This window comes from Notechis scutatus, chromosome 8 (assembly GCF_049901735.1).
Source record: "Notechis scutatus isolate UNSWTSFEM ecotype Mainland chromosome 8, rNotScu1.2, whole genome shotgun sequence".
Lineage (NCBI taxonomy): Eukaryota > Metazoa > Chordata > Lepidosauria > Squamata > Elapidae > Notechis > Notechis scutatus.
The window spans coordinates 22,193,087-22,213,934 of NC_142016.1; the positions used below are offsets into that span (position 1 = coordinate 22,193,087).

A 20,848-nucleotide genomic window follows, 5' to 3' on the forward strand; every position below is an offset into this window, starting at 1 on the left:
ATGCATGACGGGAAGCATGTCGGGCCTGCACAGAAGGCTGCCTGAGCGCTCCCGAGGGCTCTCTGGCCCCGGAACATCGTCCGCCTGGTTGGGCATCGCGCCGTGACGGGGGCGAAGGGTTCCGTGACTCCTCGATGCTTCGGCGGCCCCAAGGCCCCCTCACCCTCACAACGGCTTTTTTTTTCTGCTCGCAATGCACTATGGGATCCGTAGTCCGCCCGAGGTAGTCTGCGCCCCCGGCCGAGTCACGGGGTCCGCGCAAAGCACTTCGGGAAAAGCAGTGCCGAAGCCCTGCAAGTTTTCTCTCTCCGCGCATCGCGCCACAGCCTAACAGCCCTCAGGGCGGATCCCTTTGAGACTGGGGGGAATGGATAAGAAATCGCGATGGGCAAAAGGTTAAGTCTCTTGGCTTTTTCCTCAGCGCTTGCCTCGCGTCTCTATCGCACCTCACGATTGCTTTTCCTGCTCTGGTTGGGAGGAGCCAAACTCAAATCTTTTTCCCCCTTGCATCTTGCGCGATAGGCTGACCAGGTCCGCGCGACGAATGCTGGGAAGCGCAGTCCTCGTCCCACCCAGTCTGCATTACGCGCTATGCAGAGGACTCCATTTCCCATGCTCCCTCGCTTCAGGTCCTAGGCACACTGGAGCCTGTAGTCCCGGAGCCCGGCCGGCTGCAGAGGGTTGCGGAATGAGAGGACTCTCTGTCCCAGCGCGCTTTTCGGCCGCCGCGCTTACGGCCGCCGACTGCGCGACGCCTTCTGGGAAATAGAGTTCTGTCTTCCGTAACCGATAAGTAGGCGGGCCGCGCCCGAGACTCCATTTCCCGTCGGCTCTTGCAACAGGGCCGGGCAGGGCCGGCTCCCGAGCCGCCTCAGACGGAGCCAGCCAGCGCGGCCCCCCCCTCCCTTTTCCCCGGTGTCGGCCTCACCATGAGCAGCGGCAGCGCCGGTTCCTCCCGGCCCCGAACGAGCTCCTTCGCAGACCCGTCCGGAGGGGCTCCCGCCACGGCCCCCACCGCGCCCGGCCCGACCTCGGGGGCAGCGCCTGGAGGCAAACCCGGGGGCTGCCGGGCCTGGGCCGGGGGGAGGCAGCGGGACCAGCTCGACGGTCGCCTTCCCGGGGCTCAAGCTGGGGCGTAAGTGTGGGGGGAGAGGAGAGGGACGGGCGGGCAGGCGGGGAATGAATGGGCAGGCGCGGCCGGGGAGCCACACAAAGGAGGAGCGCCGAGGGGGCTTCAACGGGGTGGGTTGAGGGGGGCGGCAACGCTGCGGAAAGGGGAGGGGGCGGAGGGGAGACCTTAAGAGCCTCATCTGCTCCTAGGGGCAGCGGGAATTGGGTCTGGGGGCTCAGGAGGAGGAGGAGGGGGCAGGCAAGGAGCAGGTGGGGAGGGGCAGAGGAGGATGCCCCTCGGGTGGGCGGAGGACGTCGCCGTTGGAGCCGAGGCGGGGTGGAGAGGGGGGGTGAATGGGGGGAGAAAGAAAGAAGGCAGGCTGGGTTCGCCCAAGGTGAGCCCGCCCGGCTCTCCGGGTCCTCCCTGCCCGCACCGGGGCTTGGAGGAAGAAGCTATCCGAGGTCAGCAACTGGACGAGGGCTCCAGAATTACTCCGGTGACGTCAGGGTGAAATCAGGGGTTGGGGGAAGAGACCCGGCGAGGTTAGCTCGAGGTGGGCTCGCTTTCCCCCACCCACCCCGGGAGGGCTGCCCCTCCAGGCAAGTCTGCCTTCGGTTGGGCTCTGCTTGCAGAAGAGTGTGTCCCCCCCCAAGGTGCCCTTCTTTGGGCTACCGGCTTTTCCCTGCTGGGTCCGAAGGGGAGAGGGATGGAAGAGGAGAGAGAAGAGCCTGGCAAGGGGTGGTGGCCCATGGGGAGGAGCTGGGGGGGGGGTGGTCAGGCAAGGGGTGAGGGCGTTGGGATGGCGAGGCTGAAAGAGAAACTCGGCAGGGATGCAAGTCGTAGCAGGAAAAGTGGGTGAGGTAGGCAGGCAGGCAGGCAGGAGGGTAAAGCCCACGATAGTGAGTGCCAGCTCCTTTGGGGGGAAAAAACAAAAAAAAAAAGAAACGCGTGCCCCCCAAAACCCCTTTGCCCTTTTGATCATCTCCCTGGTTATTCAATAGAAATGTCTCTTATGACTTATGACTCTTAGGTTTGGTACCGGTTAGCCCGCCGTCACACTTTAAATGATCAAGCTTGCAACTACAGCATCTTCTACTTGCTCCTTCCTGGCATGCCAGGAATTGGGGTCTGATGGGTTTTGTAGGAATTGGGGTGTGATGGGTTTTTGTAGGAGTCTGGGTTGTGGTAGGGTAGTTTAGTTTGAGTTTGGGAGCCGTGGGGCCAAGGATGAACCAGCTTGGGTTTTTAAAAAAATGTTTTTAATTTTTATGACTACGGTTCATCACACAGTTAGATGTTCAGGCTGAGTTTGGTATTTTTTTTACCCCCCACCTATCAAGTCCTTCCCAGGGACCTGGAATAGGCAGATGTGCATGTTTGAAGGTGTTACAGATACTGTCGCAGGATGTCAGCTGTTCCGAATAAAGCTGCCTTTGGCAATTGACTGATGGGTCAATGCTGATGGTGTTGGAGGAGGAGCGCTCCTGGTTGTTTTGGGATTGCACCCAAGGCACTTATTGGTATTAATGTGGGTTTGGCAAAGATCATCTTTTTAATTGGGAGTGGAAATGTTCTAAGGGTGTTTAATTGTTGAGAAGGATTGGGAAAGGCCGAGAAAGACGTTTAGTGAGTTCAAATTAGGCTGCTTGGACTAAATCAGACTTTCGTTCTGTCTGAGTCATCCAGACTTGACCGTCATTCCTCTTTTCAGGAGACAGTAGTAAAGTGACCACAGTGGTGGCCACACCCGGCCAGGGTCCTGACCGCCCTCAAGAAGTCTCGTATTCCGATATCAAAGTGATCGGCAATGGGTCCTTTGGCGTTGTCTACCAAGCCCGGTTAGCAGACTCTGGCGAGCTGGTGGCAATCAAGAAAGTATTACAAGATAAACGTTTCAAGGTGAGATTGGAAGGAAAGGGGGCTGGTCCATCCTGCTAGTTAGTCCTGCTGCCGAGATTTCCATGCCTCATTTTGGTCTCTCTTTTACTTCAGAACCGAGAGCTGCAGATCATGCGGAAGCTGGATCACTGCAACATTGTCCGCCTGCGATATTTCTTCTACTCGAGTGGAGAAAAGGTGAGGGAAAGCTGGAAAGAGAGAAAAGAGGGCACGGCGTAGAAGAGTAACAGGACTTGTTTTCTCTTCCTCCTCCTCGTGCTTTTGAGCAGGGGGTCTCTAACCTTGGCAGCTTTTAGACTTGTGGACTTCAACTCCCAGGAGTCTTAAAGTTGCCACGGTTGGAGTCCCCTGCTTTTGAAGGTCTGCCTCAGATTTGTATTTTGCCCACTTTGCAAAATACTCTGATAATCCCTTTCTTTGTCTATACAAAACACTGTCTATACTATAAGGCAGATCTTTAAGATTCATGCTGGCTGAGGAATTCTGGGAGTTGAAGTCCATAGGTCTTAAAGCTGCCAAGGTTGGAGACCCCTGCTGTAAGGCATGGATGTGAATCCAAGACATGTTTCTGATTTGATTTAAGAAATTCAGGTTAACACGTGATGTCCCTCCATGCTCACAAAGAACATCCTTTGTACTTCCTATCCCATTCTTCCTGGAAACAGATGATACAGTTAGTCCTCGACTTACAACAGTTAGTGGCCATTCAGATTATAACACCACTGTAAAAGTGACTTATGACTGTTTCTCACACAACTGTTGCAGTATCCACATGGTCAAAATTCAATAGGCTTGGTAACTGAACTCATATTTATGACAGTTGCAGTATCTTGGGATCACGTGGTCACCTTTTGCGACTGTCTGACAATCAAAGGCAATGGGGAAACCAGATTCACTTAACAGCCGTGTTACTAACTTAACAACTGCAGTGATTCACTTCATAACTGGCAAGAAAGTTCGTAAAATGTGGCAAAACTCATTAGCAACAGAAATTTGGGGGTCAATTGTGGCTCTACGTTGAGAAGTACCTGTAGCATACTAGGTTTTGCGGTGGGCGGGGGACCACAAATAATTTATTTCCTTCCCTCTCCGGATCTTCATTCTTGGTGGACACAAGCTCCACAGAAGGAAACATCTCACAGTGTTTATTGCCTACATTTATTGAATCAGACTTTGAAAACAAGTGTCCATTTAATATAGTTCTCAGCTCCAGGATGAGTAGTTAAGAGCTCCTTACTGCTGATCTATCTATCTTACTTTTCCTTCCTTCCTTCCTTCCTTCCTTCCTTCCTTCCTTCCTTCCTTCCTTCCTTCCTTCCTTCCTTCCTTTCCTTCCTTCCTTTCCTTCCTTTCCTTCCTTCCTTTCCTTCCTTCCTTCCTTCCTTCCTTCCTTCCTTCCTTCCTTCCTTCCTTCCTTATTGGCCAAGTGTGATTGGACACACAAGGAATTTATCTTGGTGCAAATGCTGTCTGTATACATAAAAGAAAAGATACATTCATCAAGGGTCATCGACAACAGTTTCCCCAAATAATATAAGCTTAGAGGTTAATCTGGGTTAGTAATCATATTGTTACCCAAAATGGCCTTGTAGCTCTTCCACAAAAATTTCTCAAAGTGCACAGTCTAACAAGAGAAATCATAGGGGAAAATATGGCAATTAGACAGGCTGTAGCATGGAGAAACGTTCATGATTATCTGTCATGAAAAGATCGTTTTCTGGATACATTCCATTCAGACATGGATTCTCCCTGGTTGAAATGACTTTTGGTGTCTGCACTGCATGTCCAAAGTATCCTCCTAATACTTCTGGTCTGCTCTTTTCTCCAATTTTACCCACACAATAGCCTTGTGAGACAGATAAGGTTGATAGTTACTGTTTGGTCTCCCGGTTATGCTGCGGTTTGTTAGATCCTGTCTTAAGGCATTTCATGAACCCAATGGCTAAGTATGTCAAAGTTCTCCAATGAGTTTGAAAACCAAATAAAAGAGTTTAAAGCTGCCTACAGCTCAAGTGATCTCCCATGCTGATAACCCCCAAAGGGAACTTGAACATGGATTAACAGGATTTATGTGATGCGTCTACGGTGTAGGTTAATTGTTAAGTACAGGTGGTCCTCAACTTAGGAGCCCAGTGTTTCTGTTAAGTGAGACATTTGTAAAGTGAGTTTTGCTCCAGTTCACAAAGTGAATCGCTGCAATTGGTAAGTTAGTGACCCGGTTTTTAAGGGAATCTGACTTCCCTGTAGGCTTGGCTTGTCTGAAGGGTTGCAAAAGGGACTGTCATAAATATGAACCCGTTGCCAAGCATCTGAATTTTGATCACACGGTCATGGGGGGCGCAAGGTCCTACGTGTGAAAAGCGGTCAGAAGTCACTTGTTTTCAGTGCCGTTGTAACTTTGAAAGGTCACTAAATAAACCGTTGTAAGCCGAGGATGACCCGTATGCTGTATGCTACTCTTCCTAGCCAGAAAAATCTTGCCAGATCTTGAGAAATTCTTTTCTATCAGCTTAAAAGAGTAAAACCTGGGAGGCACATCTACAGGGGGTGTCTTTAGTGGGGAAATCTCCACGTGCAGGTTCTGAAATCTGGGTCTCTAGAGATGCTGAAAGAATAACGCTCCATCACGAGAGGTGCTTAATTCTCCTCTTTGTTTCCAACCCTTTGTATTTTAGGCCTGTGGCCCGCAGCCTTTAAGGGCACCAGGGGTTGGTCCCATGTAGAGCGGTTTTTCCATGGGCCAGACGGGGCCTGGTTTTGTGCGCTGCCTGCATCCCACGGATGGGGCTTCGGTTGTTTGCGTGGCCTGGTTGCCAGTCCACGGACTGGGGATTGGAGACCGCTGTTTTAGCCGATGCTTAATCTGAGGCAAGACTCTATAAGAGTTCAGCTGCAAGCTGCATGTTTGTTGTTGGAGCCGAATCCAAAAATAATGAAAGATAGTAATAATATGATGCCCCTGAGCACAAAACCTCAAGAATTATAGGGAAGGAAGAAGCCGCAACGGTGGTGTCTGCAACTGGATTTCAAACTAGGATTTTCTGAGAAGGGTGAAAAGGAAGGGCATTTCTCATTTTATAAGTGAGGCATGTTTATCTCTGCGTTTTTAGATGGCAGCTACCAGGCAGGGCCTAGAATCTTTCTTTATGGAAGCGGCATTGCTGACAAGATGGAGGCTTCCATCATGGACAAGGGACACTTTTTATGTGTTTGTATGTTGATACTTGACTTGTTTTCTCTTGGATTCTTTTTACCTGTTGTCAGTCGCTTAGATGAGATGAGCTGCCATACAAATCAAATAGCAATAATATAGTCTGCTGACCTTTTTATAGCAGAGGTAGGGAACTGTGGCCCTTTTACGACTTGTGGACTTCAACTCCCAGAGTTCCTGCTGGCTCAGGGATTCTGGGAGTTAAAAGTCCACAAGTCGTAAAAGGGCCACAGTTCCCCCACCCCTGTTTTATAAGACGCTGTTAACTGGAGGAATTCCCTTGTGATCTCTTATATTTTTTCCCTCTCTTGCAGAAGGATGAAGTTTACCTTAATTTAGTCCTCGACTATGTGCCCGAAACGGTCTATCGTGTGGCCCGCCACTTCACCAAAGCCAAACAGACCATCCCTGTCATCTATGTGAAGGTAAGTGCAGTTCCTCTCTTGTACCAGGGGGCTTTAGTTAATGCCCAATGCCTACTAAGCTCTAAAGAAGATTGGAGTTTTAGATTTAGTGTCATGGGAGAATCCATCCAGTTCTGCTCAGGTGGTCTCTGACTCTTAACCAAGCGGTTTGGGCTGTGAAGACCTTAGTAGGCAACGTGGAGAAAACTTCTCCTTCTCCTAAAGCAGAGGTCTCCTAATGTGGCAACTTTAAGACTTGTGGACTTCAACTCCCAGAATTCCTGAACTAACATGACTGGCTGAAGAATTCTGGGAGTTGAAGTCCACAAGTCTTTAAAGTTGCCAAGTTTGGGTCCCCTTCCCCAAAAGGGAGAAGGTGACCTTGAGCAGAATTGCTGAAGGCCAACCCACAGAGACCTTAAGGACAGAGAAATGAGTGTGAACACCTTTCCTTTCTATTTTTCATTTGTATCTTTCTAGACCCAGAGTCTCCAACCTTGGCAACTTGAAGACTTGTGGACTTCAACTCCCAGAATTCCTCAGCTGGCTGAGGAATTCTGGGAGTTGAAGTCCACAAGTCTTCAAATTGCCAAGATTGGAGACCCCTGCTCTAGGTGTCTCTTCCCTCACAACTTCGCATTATGAGCAGGCCATGGTAGTTTTTGTTCAGCAAACAGGGATTGAAAAATCATGGTTCGGGTTTAGGTGAAAACCGAGCCGTTTGGCATATTGAGGATTGGAGGAAGTTGTGGGAATCGGTTGCAGATTGCTGGTTTGGCAGAATGGGTGTCAGACGTGAGATTTCTTGGGGGTAATCCCTGTGGGAGCATTTGTTCCAATTATCTTTAAAAAAAAACTTGTTTGAAATGTAATCCTTCACGCATAATGCTGTCTTACAAGAGAAGTAAAATTATTTTTGTCCAGCAAACATTTATGTCTTCCATTTGCCATCGTGTTAGTGTCATTTTTTTTTAACAGCCAGAAAGATTTTTCTTTAGAATTCAGTATGACTGTTGTCCTTCCCACTGTCTGTTTGGGTTTTATATTGTGCGTGGAAGAAGCTTGATGGGGTCCAAATCAAAGTCCCTTGATTTTCAATGAAGTTAATTGTTGTAAGGCTCAGTCTGGATACAACTTGGTTGTCTTCTCCTGCCCCCGTCTTTGCACTACTCAGGGAAGGACAATAATATTCGGACTGCAATGCCAAGACAGACACTGGGAAACTGTAGTTCTCCAGTTGTGGCTTGGACCACAAGGCCTGGCATCCCTCACCGTTAGCCCTGGGAGTGGATTGCCAGCTACCTCAAGTTGCATCAAAGCTCTTGTTTAAGCCCTCTTTGCATACCAGTAGCTCTTTGCCTTCTGTTTATCTTTCAAGTGACTGGGTGGATTCCTATTTGATTTAAAGATCTCCTTATTCTTTCTCTACTTATACAATCCTGCATGAGAGTGTATCAAGAAAACGTCTGATTCCCAAGAAAGCCTTTGGTTTCACCAGCTGGGCATTATCGAACTAAGAATAGCAGCTTTCCAGGGGTTCTAGTTGAAGCCTTTCCCACCACCTCTGACCTGAGCTCTTTTTCACCAGAAAAGCTGGGAGGAGACAAAGCCTTTAAAAAAAAAAAAGAAAGAAAACTTCTCCCCCACTCTCTCTCCCCTCCCCTCCCCATCACTTAAATAGCTTTGGTCCCCATTGCATAACCTGTCCTGGGTGCTACCATGCCTTGCATTTTTCTTAATCACTTGAGTTTAACTACCTTAGACTTTTTGAATCTTTTTCAAACGCCCTTTCCATCAAATGCAATGCTTTTGGAGGGCTGGGTTTTCTTTTTTTAAAAAAAAAATTGCTGTTCTTTTATTTTTAATTCTTGATCTTTTTATATGAAAAGTGGGTCGGATTTGATATGTCCTTTTCTTCAAGTGGCAGGGCGCAAAGATGGAATGGCATGGCATTTTGCAATGGCTTTAGCAGCTATTTCTTTATTACTATTAGTTTTTTATTTGTAGGGAGTCCAAAGGCAAAGATCTGTTTTGCCCTTATGACTACCTAGCTATCATTCTATTCTATTCTATTCTATTCTATTCTATTCTATTCTATTCTATTCTATTCTATTCCATTCTATTCTCTTTTACTCTGTCATCTAGCTATCCATCTATCTATCCATCCATCCATCTATCTCCTGCCTTTATTATTTTTACAAATAAGACAGCAAACACATTTAATACTTCTTGCTCCTCCTATTTTTCCCCACACCAATCCTATGAGGTGAGTTGGACTGAGAAAGAATGACTGGTCCAAAGTCACCCAGTTGGCTTTCCAGCTAAGGTGGAACTAGAACTCACTGTCTCCAGTTGGCTTTCATGGCTATGGTGCAGCTAGAATTTACCATCTCCCTGGTGCCTTAACCGCTAACCAAACTGGCTCTCTTGGTTTCGTTAATATCGTTATTTCTTTCAAGCCTTTCGGGAGACCGGTCCTCTCAAAATAGCTTTTAAGCAATCCAAAAGATTGCAAAGAAATAGATAGGATTTTTTTTTAAAGGAACCACTTCTGGAATCGCTCCTTGGTGCAAATGGTGGTGACAGCCATATGCAGCCCAGTGAGCAGACTTCTGGGACAGACTTTGCATGTCTTCCTCCCTATCCAGGGATGCTTCCCTCGGGACAAGTGGTAATGAATGATGGGCAAAGGATGACTCATAATTTGGATGCTACATTGATCCCCATCTGGCCTTGATGGCTGATGTGGGTGGCAACTGCAGATTGCCTCAGGCCAAGCAAAAAGAAGTGGATTTTGCCATTAAGAAAACTTACTTGCATTATTCTGTGGTTAAAACAAAAAAAACCCTAATTTTCTCTTTCAAAAATAGATTTAAAAAAAGCACAAAACTCAAGTAATATTCACATTCACAACCACACAATGCGATCATTAAGTCTGTAGCCCACATTCGTAGTGTGAATACTGGAATGGGCCTATATGCCTGGCCTTCTGTTCAGTTGATTTATTTTTCTTCTCCCCACATTCTTCATTCTCTCTTGTTTCTTTTTCCTCTCATTCTCTAACTCCCTGTCAGGAATTCTCAAAACATCTCCAGTTATTCTGGCCCTGTGATTGCTTCTGCCTGCCCCTTTGCTTAGGTTTTCTGTCTGTTTAACTAGCATTGGTTTAGCAGACAGAATGCTAAAAGGAAGAAGAAGAAAAAAATCCCCTTTTCTTTATTCACCCAGCCCATTATCCATGGGCGTGGCATTTTCCACGTGGTCAAAATGGGAGACAGTGAACATAGATGCTTTCAGGAAGATTTGATCCCTCCATAGTGATGGGATCTGCCAACATTGATCGGCAAGCTGCCCGATTACGCTCCTCTTATTTGCAGAAGTATTATCGGTAGTCTCTGCTTAACGATCGTTTGAAGTTACAGCGGACTTCAAAATAACTACTTACGACCTGTCCTTGAAATTACGACTGCTGCATCCTCTCCCCCCCGCACCGCTGTGGTCACGTGATCGCATTTTGGGTACTTGGCTCATATTTACGATTGGCTACAGCGTCCTCCATACAGCGTGATTTGTGACTTTTTTGGGGGGGGGGGAGGGGCATTTTTTCTGGGAGGAAACAGCAAAAAAAATGTCCCTCGGATATGTTCGATTTGCTTAATGCCCGTGTAGTTTGCTTACCAATCGAGTGAGTCACATGGCTTCATGACTTTCCTGAAAACAGTTTTAAAATTAAGTCGAAGGTAATTAGGTGAGTCACTTGGGGCCTCAGCTTATGACCTCAGTGACTTTCAGCTCAAATTCCAGGCTTCATTTGTGGTTGTAAGTTAAGGGCTAGCTGTAGATCGGAGGGTAGGGACAAATGATCATGATAATGAGGTTATCTCATTTACCGTATATGCCGGCGTATAAGACGACCCGGCGTATAAGACGACCCCCCAACATTTCCACTCAAAATATAGTTTGTTTATATACTCGCCCCTCTTCCGCACGTCTTCCACTTTTGCACTTTTTTTTTTTTTTGAGGCACTTTTGTCTACGTGGAAACGAATCCCATGAAGCTGAAAGGAGCAGCCAGCCTTCTCCCAGCTCCCAAGGAACGAGGCTCGCACCGCCCGGGCTCCGCTGAGGTATCCGGCTGGGGCTGTCAGGAGTTGTTACGCTGGCGCGGCTCGTGCAGCTCCAGTCCGCATTGCCTCGGGAAGGGAAAGGCAAAACCAGGAGCCGCTGCTGCCATTGCAAAGCGCCGCCGCGGCTCTTCCTTTTTGCCTTTCCTTCCCGAGGCAACGCGGGACTGGAGCCGCACGGAGCCGCGCCAGCGGTAACAACTCCTGACAGCCCCAGCCGGATACCTCAGCGGAGCTCGGGCGGTGCGAGCCTCGCTTTCCTTGGGAGCTGGGAGAAGGCTGGCTGCTCCTTTCGGCTTCACGGGATTCGCTTTCCACGGTGCGCAAAGTGCCTCAGCCGCTGGCAGCCGCAGTGCTTCCCAATTACTATTTGCCGGCGTATAAGATGACCCGGCATATAAGACGACCCCCCCAATTGGAGGCATCTTTTTCAGGGCAAAAAAGTCGTCTTATACGCCGGCAAATACGGTAAATTCTCAAAGATACTTGCCCAGCTACTACTCAAAGTATCTGTTCTGATGCAACATGGGCATTCAATTCAGGCAATCTTAAAATAGATAGGTTGAGTAAGGCTAACACTTTCCAGATATGCTGAACTAATTCTCCAAACAATAAGGAAATTGGTATCATCAAACTGAGAAATGTACTTTAAAAATCACACGTCATTGCATTATCCATAATAAAAGTAGGTAGATGTGTACCATATTATTCTTTGTTTGCTGAATCACAATTAGAGGATGACCTTAGTATTAAGAAAGTAGACATTTATAGCTAGGTTTTGCTTTAAGACAGGGGTCCCCAAACTTGACAACTTTAAGACTTGTGGACTTCAACTCCAGATGGACTTCAACGCTAGATGGCTGAGGAATTCTGGGAGTTGAAGTCCACAAGTCTTAAAGTTGCCAAGTCTGCTTTAAAATACAGTATTACATTTATCCTAAAATATGTATTTTGGCCAGCTCAAAGCAGAAAAACGTATCTAGTACCTCTTCTACCTATTTTCACTACAACAATTGAGGATTGTTATCTGGGGAAAAATAACAAGGAGCATTAGGTATGTTCACCATCTAAAGCAGTGATCCCCAACCTTTTTGACGCCGCGGCCCGGTACCGGCATTAGCTGGGTGCCGCAGCCCGGTACCGGCATCAACTGGGCGCCGCCATCTTTTTTTGACGAAAAAGTGCTTCCAGTGACCTCACCGGAAGCACTTTTTCGTCAAAAAAGATGGCGCCAGCGCTTCCGGTGAGCTTTTTCGGGTAGAAATGGCTTTCTACCCGGAAAAGCTCACCGGAAGCGCTGGCGCCGCCATCTTTTTTTGATGAAAAAGTGCTTCCGGTGAGCTTTCTACCCGGAAAAGCTCACCGGAAGCACTTTTTTACCAAAAAAAGATGGTGGCGCCCAGCAACCAGCGGCCCGGTAAGACTTGTTCCGCGGACCGGTACCGGTCCACGGACCGGCGGTTGGGGACCCCTGATCTAAAGTAATAAAGGTGAGATAAAAATGGAATAATAAATAAACAACATCCCTGTGAGGCAGGCTTGGAGAGAGGAACTGGCTCAAAGTTCACCCAGCCGGCTTTCATGCCTAAGGTAGGCATGAAAGAACTCACAATCTCCTGGTAGTTGGCCTAAAGTTATTGAGCTGGCTTTCATGCCTAAGGTAGGCCTAGAACTTACAGGCTCCCAGTGATTGGCGTAAAGTCACTGAGCTGGCTTTCATGCCTAAAATGGGACTAGAACTCACAATCTCCCGGTGATTGGCGTGAAGTCACTTAGCTGGCTTTCGTTCCTAAGGCAGGACCAGAACTCACAAGCTCGTCTTTTCTAGGCCAGTGATTTAAAGTATACCAAACTGCCACTCCTTAATGGCTGCTGCCTTTCCTCCCTTCAGGTATACATGTATCAGTTGTTCCGCAGCCTCGCTTACATCCATTCTCAAGGCGTGTGTCATCGAGACATCAAACCTCAGAATCTGTTGGTGGATCCCGATACAGCAGTACTGAAGCTTTGCGACTTCGGCAGGTGAGAGAAGCAGGCAAGATAAACCACTAACCAGAGGAAGTGGAAGTGGGGTTTGTTTACAGACCTTGTGGCTCTATAGCCACAAGCAGAGTACAACACAACAGAATTCTTTATTGGCCAAGTGTGATGGGAAACACACAAGGGATTTGTTCTCCGGTGCGTAAGCTTTCCCTAGAGATTTATGCATTCTTTGCCTTACATGCAATTCTCTGTGGCCCGTGCCTTTCTGGTAACTTTTGCATTGCGCCTAGCTGCCTCAAAAAGGCTTTCCTTTCTAGCACAGTTATTCTTTCAGAGCTACTGCACATGGTCGGTCAGCGGTCTGGACTGACCCTTTCTTCTCTCTCCCCCCCTCCCTCGCCCTGGTGTTCAGAGTGTTGGTCATTCTGTGACCTTGTTTCTGTGTAGCTGTTAAATTTTCTTTTGTGTTGCTGGCACGGTTTTATCGGTCATCTTTGCAAAGCTTCCCCAGAAGGAATTTATGAGCCACATCCTGTAAATAAATGTTACAGATCTTAGCCTTTCTCCAAGATATTTGGGACAGCATAGTTGGATTTTTTTCCCCCCTTTGCTGCCATTTTTCCCTTCCCACAGCTCTGTGAGGAAGTTGTGTGAGAGAGAGCAACCGGTTTGAGCTTCAGGATAAAGCAGGATTTGAACCCACATCTTCCTGCTGCAAATCTGGGGCTGTAATTAATACATTTTTTAATACATTTTTAAATGAATTTTTAATCAAAAGAAGGACTAGGGGTGATATGAGAGCAGTGTTCCAATACCTGAGGGGCTGCCACAGAGCAGAAGGGGTCAGCCTCTTCTCTAAAGCACCAGAAGGCGGGACAAGAAGCAATGGATGGAAATTAATCAAAGAGAGAAGCAACTTAGAACCAAGGAGAGATTTCCTGACAGTGAGAACAATTAATCAGTGGAACTGCTTGCCTCCAGAGGTTGTGGATGCTCTTAACACTGGAGGTTTTTAAGAAGAGATTTGTCTCCTGTTTTAGCAGGTGGCTGGACTAGAAGACCTTTAAAGTCCCTCCCAACTGTTGCTCTGTTAAACAGAGGAGCGGGTATCCTTTTTCTGAGCTGAAATCTCTCCGTGGCTTTTGAGTGGTGGGCTGAGGGCAAAAACCGGGGAATAACCTATCCTTATATTGATTGTATTTAGATAGAACTTTACAGTAGATTTATTGCAATTTATATTATTATTCTTAAATTGTGCATTTAATCATTTTCACTTTTTGTTAGATAATAAATACAGCTAACAAATGTTGAAGGTCTCAGGGATGGGGGTCATAGGGGGGTGGGGGCTTCCATTTATGCATCTATGCCCTCATTTCAATAATATTCTAGTTCTCTGGATATCCCCATCTACGCTTCCCTCTTTTTTTTTCCAGTGCAAAGCAGCTGGTGCGAGGCGAACCCAATGTCTCCTACATCTGTTCTCGCTATTACCGTGCGCCTGAGCTCATCTTTGGGGCCACCGATTACACCTCAAACATAGGTGAGAATGACCTGGCCGCCCATGGAGGCATCTTATAGGTTTTTTGCTGCTCAGACCAAGTGAATTTCCTTCTGTAGATGTTGGTTGCTTCCGGAAGCAAAGTCTTGTGTGTGAATTGCAAAAAAGGATGATGGCCTGAAAAGTTTTGTGCTGACTTTCCCCAAAACCTCCAGGTGTGCAGTTACAGCAGGGGTCTTCAAACTTGACAGCTTTAAGACTTGTGGACTTCCAACTCCCAGAATTCCTCCTCCAGTCATGTTAGCTCAGGAATTCTGGGAGTTGAAGTCCACAAGTCTTCAACTTGCCAAGGTTGAAGACCCTTGGATTAGACAGACAGACAGACAGACAGACAGACAGACAGATACTATAGATCAGAGGTGTTCAAACTTGACAGCTTTAAGACTTGTGGACTTCAACTCCCAGAATTCCTCCTCCAGTCATGTTAGCTCAGGAATTCTGGGAGTTGAAGTCCACAAGTCTTAAACTTGCCAAGGTTGAAGATCTTTGCGTTACAACTTCCAGAAATGCATTTCCACACCTGGAGGGGGGAATTCTGGGAGTTGCAGTCAGCCTGGAAATGGGTTGCATTATGGTATAGCTCTATCTGTGACTGCCTCATAGGAAGCAAGACCTACATAGATAGTCCTTGATTTACGACCATTCGTTCAGCAACTGTGCAAAGTTATGACGGTGCAGTTATCCCTGTGGTCACATTGTCGGAATTCAGATATTCAGCACCTGGCATTTTTTGCAGCAGGCTGGGGTTTGCGATCACCATTTGAGATCTTCCCACGGCTTTCCAACTAATGGGGTGGGGGGCACCAAATTCACTTAACTGTGGGAAAACATAACATTGGGTGTGACTCGTTTAATGACCACATCACTTAGTAACGGAAGTTCCCAACTGCCCCAATTGCAGTTGGACCTCAAGGACTATTGTAATTGTCAGGTGAGAACGGGAAGTGCCCATTCGGTCACTCCGCTCTGCCTCCCTGATCTTTCTAGCCAGCATATGGATTCCTGTCGCTGGCTTAGTATTTCTGTGTTGATTTTGACAAGCATTTTCTCTGGCCCTTATAACTGTGTTTGCAGTCTGCTTGGAGATGCTCAGTTTTGAAGCTGAGATCTTTCGTCTGGCCAGAAAACCAGCGAGCGAGGAGGGTGTTTCCAGGAACCAAGCGGAAGCGCTGCAGCTCTTTAGAGCAAGCAGTGGAGCTGACGGCACCCCGTTTCTGCTTCCCTCATAGATATCTGGTCTGCCGGCTGTGTGCTGGCCGAGCTGCTCCTGGGGCAGCCCATCTTTCCTGGGGACAGTGGAGTGGATCAGCTAGTGGAGATCATCAAGGTAACCTTTTCACTGTATTTTTTTTTTCCCCATCTGCCCTTTAGCGAGAACGCTGCAGCCTATTTTCCATCCTGCAAATATGCTGTAAAGTGGAATCGGAGAGTCAGCCTAATGGGCCAAGGGACTGGGCTTTTGTCTTATTGTCGAAGTGCTGTCAGGAGTTGCTGTGGTTTGATTGTTCTCCTTTCCTTCCCTTCTGCAGGTGTTGGGAACACCGACGCGAGAACAGATACGAGAGATGAACCCCAACTACACAGAGTTTAAATTCCCCCAGATCAAAGCACATCCATGGATAAAGGTAAGGGTGTGTGTGCATGCAGGGAGATTGGGGAGAGGATGAAACACGAGGGCTGACTTCGTGCTATCGTCCAGGATAGTTATAGTTCTGAAATAACACTGAAAAGGACACACTTGAGGGGTCCCGGCATAGCAAGGTTATATGCACCTGGCATTCAAATAATAATAATAATAATAAAATAATCTCTTCAACTAGGAAAGTAGAATTCTGCAAGCTGCCCTTGTGTCAAGTTAAATACCGCAAATATAGGCATCAACTTAAGTCCACAATAAGGCCAGAATTTAAATTGCACAGTGGTGGAATCTTCTATGACAAGGGTCCCCAACTCCCAGACTGTGGCCCATTGGGAATCTGGCCGTGCAAGCGAGTGAAGCTTCATCTGCACACGTGCGAGATCTAGGTCGCATGCAAAACCACATCTCCCCCCCCCCACCCCCAGTCTGTGGAATTTCCCTTCCCCTGTGGAAGAGGTCCCTGGTACCCAAAGAATTGGAGGGCTGCTCTTCTACATCACTCCGCCAGCCATCTATCCAGCATGAACCGCCTCCATTGGATTAACTCTGATTCCTGGAGAACTCAGCAATGTTGGGCTTAGGATGGCGAGGGAGAGTTTTAAGAGGCAGGGAGCATCTGGCTTGGGCGTGACCGTGTCTCCTGCTCTTCTCCCACCGCAGGTGTTTAAGCCTCGCACGCCGCTGGAGGCCATCTCGCTGTGCAGTCGCCTGCTTGAGTACACCCCAGCCACTCGCCTCTCCCCGCTGGAGGCCTGTGCCAACAGCTTCTTTGACGAGCTGCGTGAGCCCAACGCTCGGTTGCCCAACGGCCGTGACTTGCCCCCACTCTTCAACTTCAGCCCTGTGGGTAAGTAAGCGACTGGCATCTAATCCGTTGGACACGACTGGGAAGGGTTTTTTTTTTCTTTTTTGGTTGAAAAATAAATAAATTCAAGGGAAATCAAGGTACCAATAGTCCACCCAAATGCTGAGTGGGGGAAAAAATCAGGGAAGCGGTGCCGACACCCCCTCCCCCCTCAATCAAATGCTGAACAATTCAAGGAAATACCAATGCTTGGGTTGTTTTTTTAAATTTAAAATTTTACATTTTACGATAATTCCATTTCATTTCAACCGTGTGTCGACTGGGTACATATATCTTGTGCTTACAATGATATTTAATACTTTTCTTACCAATGTAACAACAATCACATTTTCTTATAACTATTATTTAATATATCTGGTTTTTTTTTAAACAATCTTATCTTAAGGAAACACCAATGCTTGTTATGGGAAACGCAGAGTGAATAATTTTCGAAAGTGCCTTGATTGAGCCAGGCATTAAATCCACTGCTGCTGAATACTGCATTGGGAGTGGCCTCTCACTCAACGCCTAATTTATTTATATTTATATCCCGCTTTTTTGCAAATAACTCAAGGCGGTGAACATGTAGAACAAAAATCTTGTGAGGTGAATTGGGCTGAGAGAGAAAAAAGAGTTATTGCCCCAGAATCATTTAGCTGGTTTTCAAGTCCCTGTCTCCTGGAGATTGGCCCAAAGTCATCCAGTTGGCTTTCATACACACAGTGGCGGCAGGACTAGAACTCCCTGTCTCCTGGTGATAGGCCCAAGGTCACCCAGCTGGCTTTCATGGCTAAGCCAGAACTAGAACTCACTGTCTCCCACTTTCTAGCCTGGTGCCTTATCCACTAGACCAGGGGTGTCCAACCTTGGCAACTTTAAGACTTATGGACTTCAACTCCCAGAATTCCTCAGCCAGCAAAGCTGGCTGAGGAATTCTGGGAGTTGAAGTCCACAAGTCTTAAAGTTGCCAAGGTTGGACACCCCTGCACTAGACTAAACTGTCTCTCACTTATATCGTGGCTTTATATTTTATTCCACCACCCAACCCCCGTTCTACCTTCTGCTGCTTCCTATTCCCTGTATTTGAATGAATAAATGATTGAGAGAATAACTTTGGTTTGGTTTCCCTCTGCCAAAGGTCAGAGGAGGTGTCACAGGAAGAGTTTCGGCCTCAGTGAAGTAGAACTGGGAAGGGAATAAATTACGGCAGCTAGAAACGTAATTGGCTGCAGCCTGAAATGCTCTTTTTTTAAAACCAGCGTAGCTCCTTTCGGTTCAGCACAGTTGGCAAAGCTGATGCTGTTGTACGCGTAACAGTTTTAACAGGAGAAAAGTGCCTCTTGATGGTATCGTGCGGCCTGCAGCCTTGCGCGTCAGGCTGTCCCCCACGCTGCAGATACCATCTTTTGAACGGTTAAGATTGCAGTGCGAATGATCTTAAAACCATGTTCTGTTTTGCCTGGTCATTGAATAATTAATTGGGAACTGAAGGTTTGCCGTGTTGCGGGATTAAAAGCCCCCTTTAAAGCACCACTGGTGAAGAGCTTGAGTTTCAATTCTTTTTTATTTTTCTATTTATTTTTTTGCAAAGTTGGGTCTTTTCCCCCCCCTGCTTGGTGGCATGGCCTTCACGTAAAAGATAAACGTCAGGTGGAGCTCTCGGCTTTTGTAGGTGAACAGCTCTCCTCAGGCATGTTGAGGAGCCTGTAGAAATGAGGGAATCCTCCCGACGTGAGTTATGGGATGACTCACCCTTTCTTTCTTCCTTCTTCCTTTGCAGAGCTCTCCATCCAGCCAGGGCTGAATTCCAATCTCATTCCACCACACATCCGGTCCCAGGCGAGCTCAGTCGGGTCTGTCTCTGGCTCTGGAACCTCGCACAGTGAGTGCTTTCTCATTTGTGGCGCTTCACTTGAATTTGGAGGAGGAACTGCCGCATGAGGAGCTTATTGGTGTATGGGGGTGCAGCAGCAATAGCGCTTAAGAGGCCTGGGGGGGGGGGGCGCAGCGATTAGAATGCAGTACTGCGGGCTAACTCTGCGTTCTGGTGCCAGGAGTTCGATCCTGACCGGCTCAGTTTTGACTCCGCCTCCTATCCTTCTGAGGTCAGTAAAATGAGGACTCAGATTATTAAGGGCCGTATGCTGACTCTGCAAATGGCTTAGGGCTGTAAAGCACTGTGAAGCGGTATATAAGTCTTACGTGTCATTGCTAGACTTATATAGTGCTCCGCAATGCTTTATAGCCCTCTCTGGGCAGTTTACAATGTCAGCCTATCGCCCCCAACAATCTGGCTCCTCTTATTTACGAACTTGGGAAGATGGAAGGCTGAGTCAACCTTGAACCCCCCCCCCCATCAGGATCGAACTCCGGGCTGTGGGCAGTGTCGGCCTGCAGTATCGCAGCTTAACCCCTGCGCTTCCAGGGCTCCTTAACGTCAACAAAGCAAGACTTAAGAACTCAGCTCATCTGGAAAAGGAAGGTCCCAACGTGGCTTCACACTGAGTGTTTCCTGTCTCTCTCTCTCTCTCTTAGGTGAGGGAAGAATGAACACTGACAGGAGCCAGGTCACACCAGCAGACGGCGCAGGACCCATTGCCAATACGTCCTGAGGGGTCGCTGGGCCCGGGGGGCAGGTCCCCTCCACTACCCCCTACCCCCAGGCCACCCACATGGACTTCTCTGAACTGTGAATGGTGGGGGAAAAGCAATCTTGGCCCGGGGACCAGGTGGAGGGGGAGGCCAATTGGGGATGGGATGGCCACTTGGATGGGGGGGGGGGGGGTGGAAATTCCCTCAAAGGTTGTCCTCTAATGCCTTGGCTCGGGGAGGGGCGGGGAGAACAGAAAAACCCCATGGCTTGAGGCTCCCTTCTCTGTCAGAAGCGGTTCAGGTTGGCGCCTCCGGGAGAGGGGGCAGGGAAGGACCGGAGAGCTATGCGGCCATCTTCCTTTTCTTCCTCTCCCTCTCCTCCCTCTGGCTAACCCCAAGTCTGTCCTGATTTGCGTTTTAAGTTGCTCTTGTTTTTAACATCCTCCGGGGAGGAAAAAAAAATATGGTTTTATTTTCCAGTCTCATGTCATTCATGCTTTCCGAACTCCCACCTCCTGTCTACCCCCTTCACACTGTTAATGGTTCCTTCTCCAGGTCGCCCTTCATCCCGAGACGTCTCTGCCTATGAAAACCCGGATGCTGTATTTTTTAAAGCGGGTCTGTTTTATAGCCCAGTAACACTCGGTTTTGTCCCATTCCAGCGGGGAATTGCCCTTCCTCCCCCCCCCACCACTCTCCTGGCAAACCCCTCCCTCCCAATCCTCCCTCCTCTAGCTCCCTTGCTTGCCATGCCTCCGCCCGCAATCTCTTTATCGGGAACAAGATACCCCCTCTCCCCCTTGCCTTGGATTGTGAGGGGGGGCATGGCCAACCATTCCTCGGTCCCCTGTCCCCCCTGCGATCCCATCAGAGGTAGCACTGGGATTTCTTGCAGGGGGGGAAATCCAGTGGGTGGGTGCGCGTTGTGTGTCTGCGCGTTGTGTGTCCGGAACAAGCTGGTATTAAGAGCAAGCGGGAAACTAGCAGCAGCTTGCTCTGAATTCCGTTGCGTCTGCTCCCTGTAGCGGTTTTCCCTCCCTGGTGCTGCAAAATCAGTTTTGTGGATCTCTCGGGGGGAACGTAGGGTTCTCAAAGGGAATTGAAGAAGGCAAGTTTTAATTTAACGCCTGTTCCCTTCCTGCTGTAAATACATATTTTCCTCATCTAAATCCCTTAAAATGGCTTCCTTTTTTTCCATTTTCCCTGTAAATAGATTTAATTTTTTTCTTAATGAAATGTTGCAATGATTGAAGCCCCCCCTCCCTCCAAACCCAGTTTCCCTTTCCATTTTTCAAATCATCTAGGATTCATGGTTCCCCCCTAGGGAGCCAGGGTGCAGCCTGTGGATAATTTCCCTCACCCTCATATTTATCCTCATCACTGCCTTCCTTCCTTCCTTTCCAACATTGTGTGTTAGTTTCTTTCTTAGGTTTTTTTTTTTTTTTGGCTGTGTACAGACATCCGGTTCAATAAATTATTGGCA

General features: G+C 47.9%; 1 protein-coding gene across 2 annotated transcripts; it reads left to right on the top strand.

Moving 5' to 3' along the window:
- Window positions 1-255: 255 nt before the first annotated feature.
- On the top strand, window positions 256-20,848 carry GSK3A (glycogen synthase kinase 3 alpha). Of its 2 annotated transcripts, none has more exons than XM_026681406.2 (11): window positions 256-395; window positions 2,823-3,010; window positions 3,104-3,187; window positions 6,536-6,646; window positions 12,641-12,771; window positions 14,166-14,272; window positions 15,520-15,617; window positions 15,820-15,915; window positions 16,590-16,776; window positions 18,554-18,655; window positions 19,309-20,848. In XM_026681406.2, exons 1-11 carry the CDS (start codon window positions 368-370, stop codon window positions 19,383-19,385), a joined length of 1,209 nt encoding a protein of 402 aa, XP_026537191.1. In that variant the 5' UTR covers window positions 256-367; the 3' UTR covers window positions 19,386-20,848. The 2 variants fall into 2 exon arrangements, with proteins under 2 accessions (XP_026537191.1, XP_026537190.2); XM_026681405.2 differs by lacking the exon at window positions 256-395 and adding an exon at window positions 846-1,135.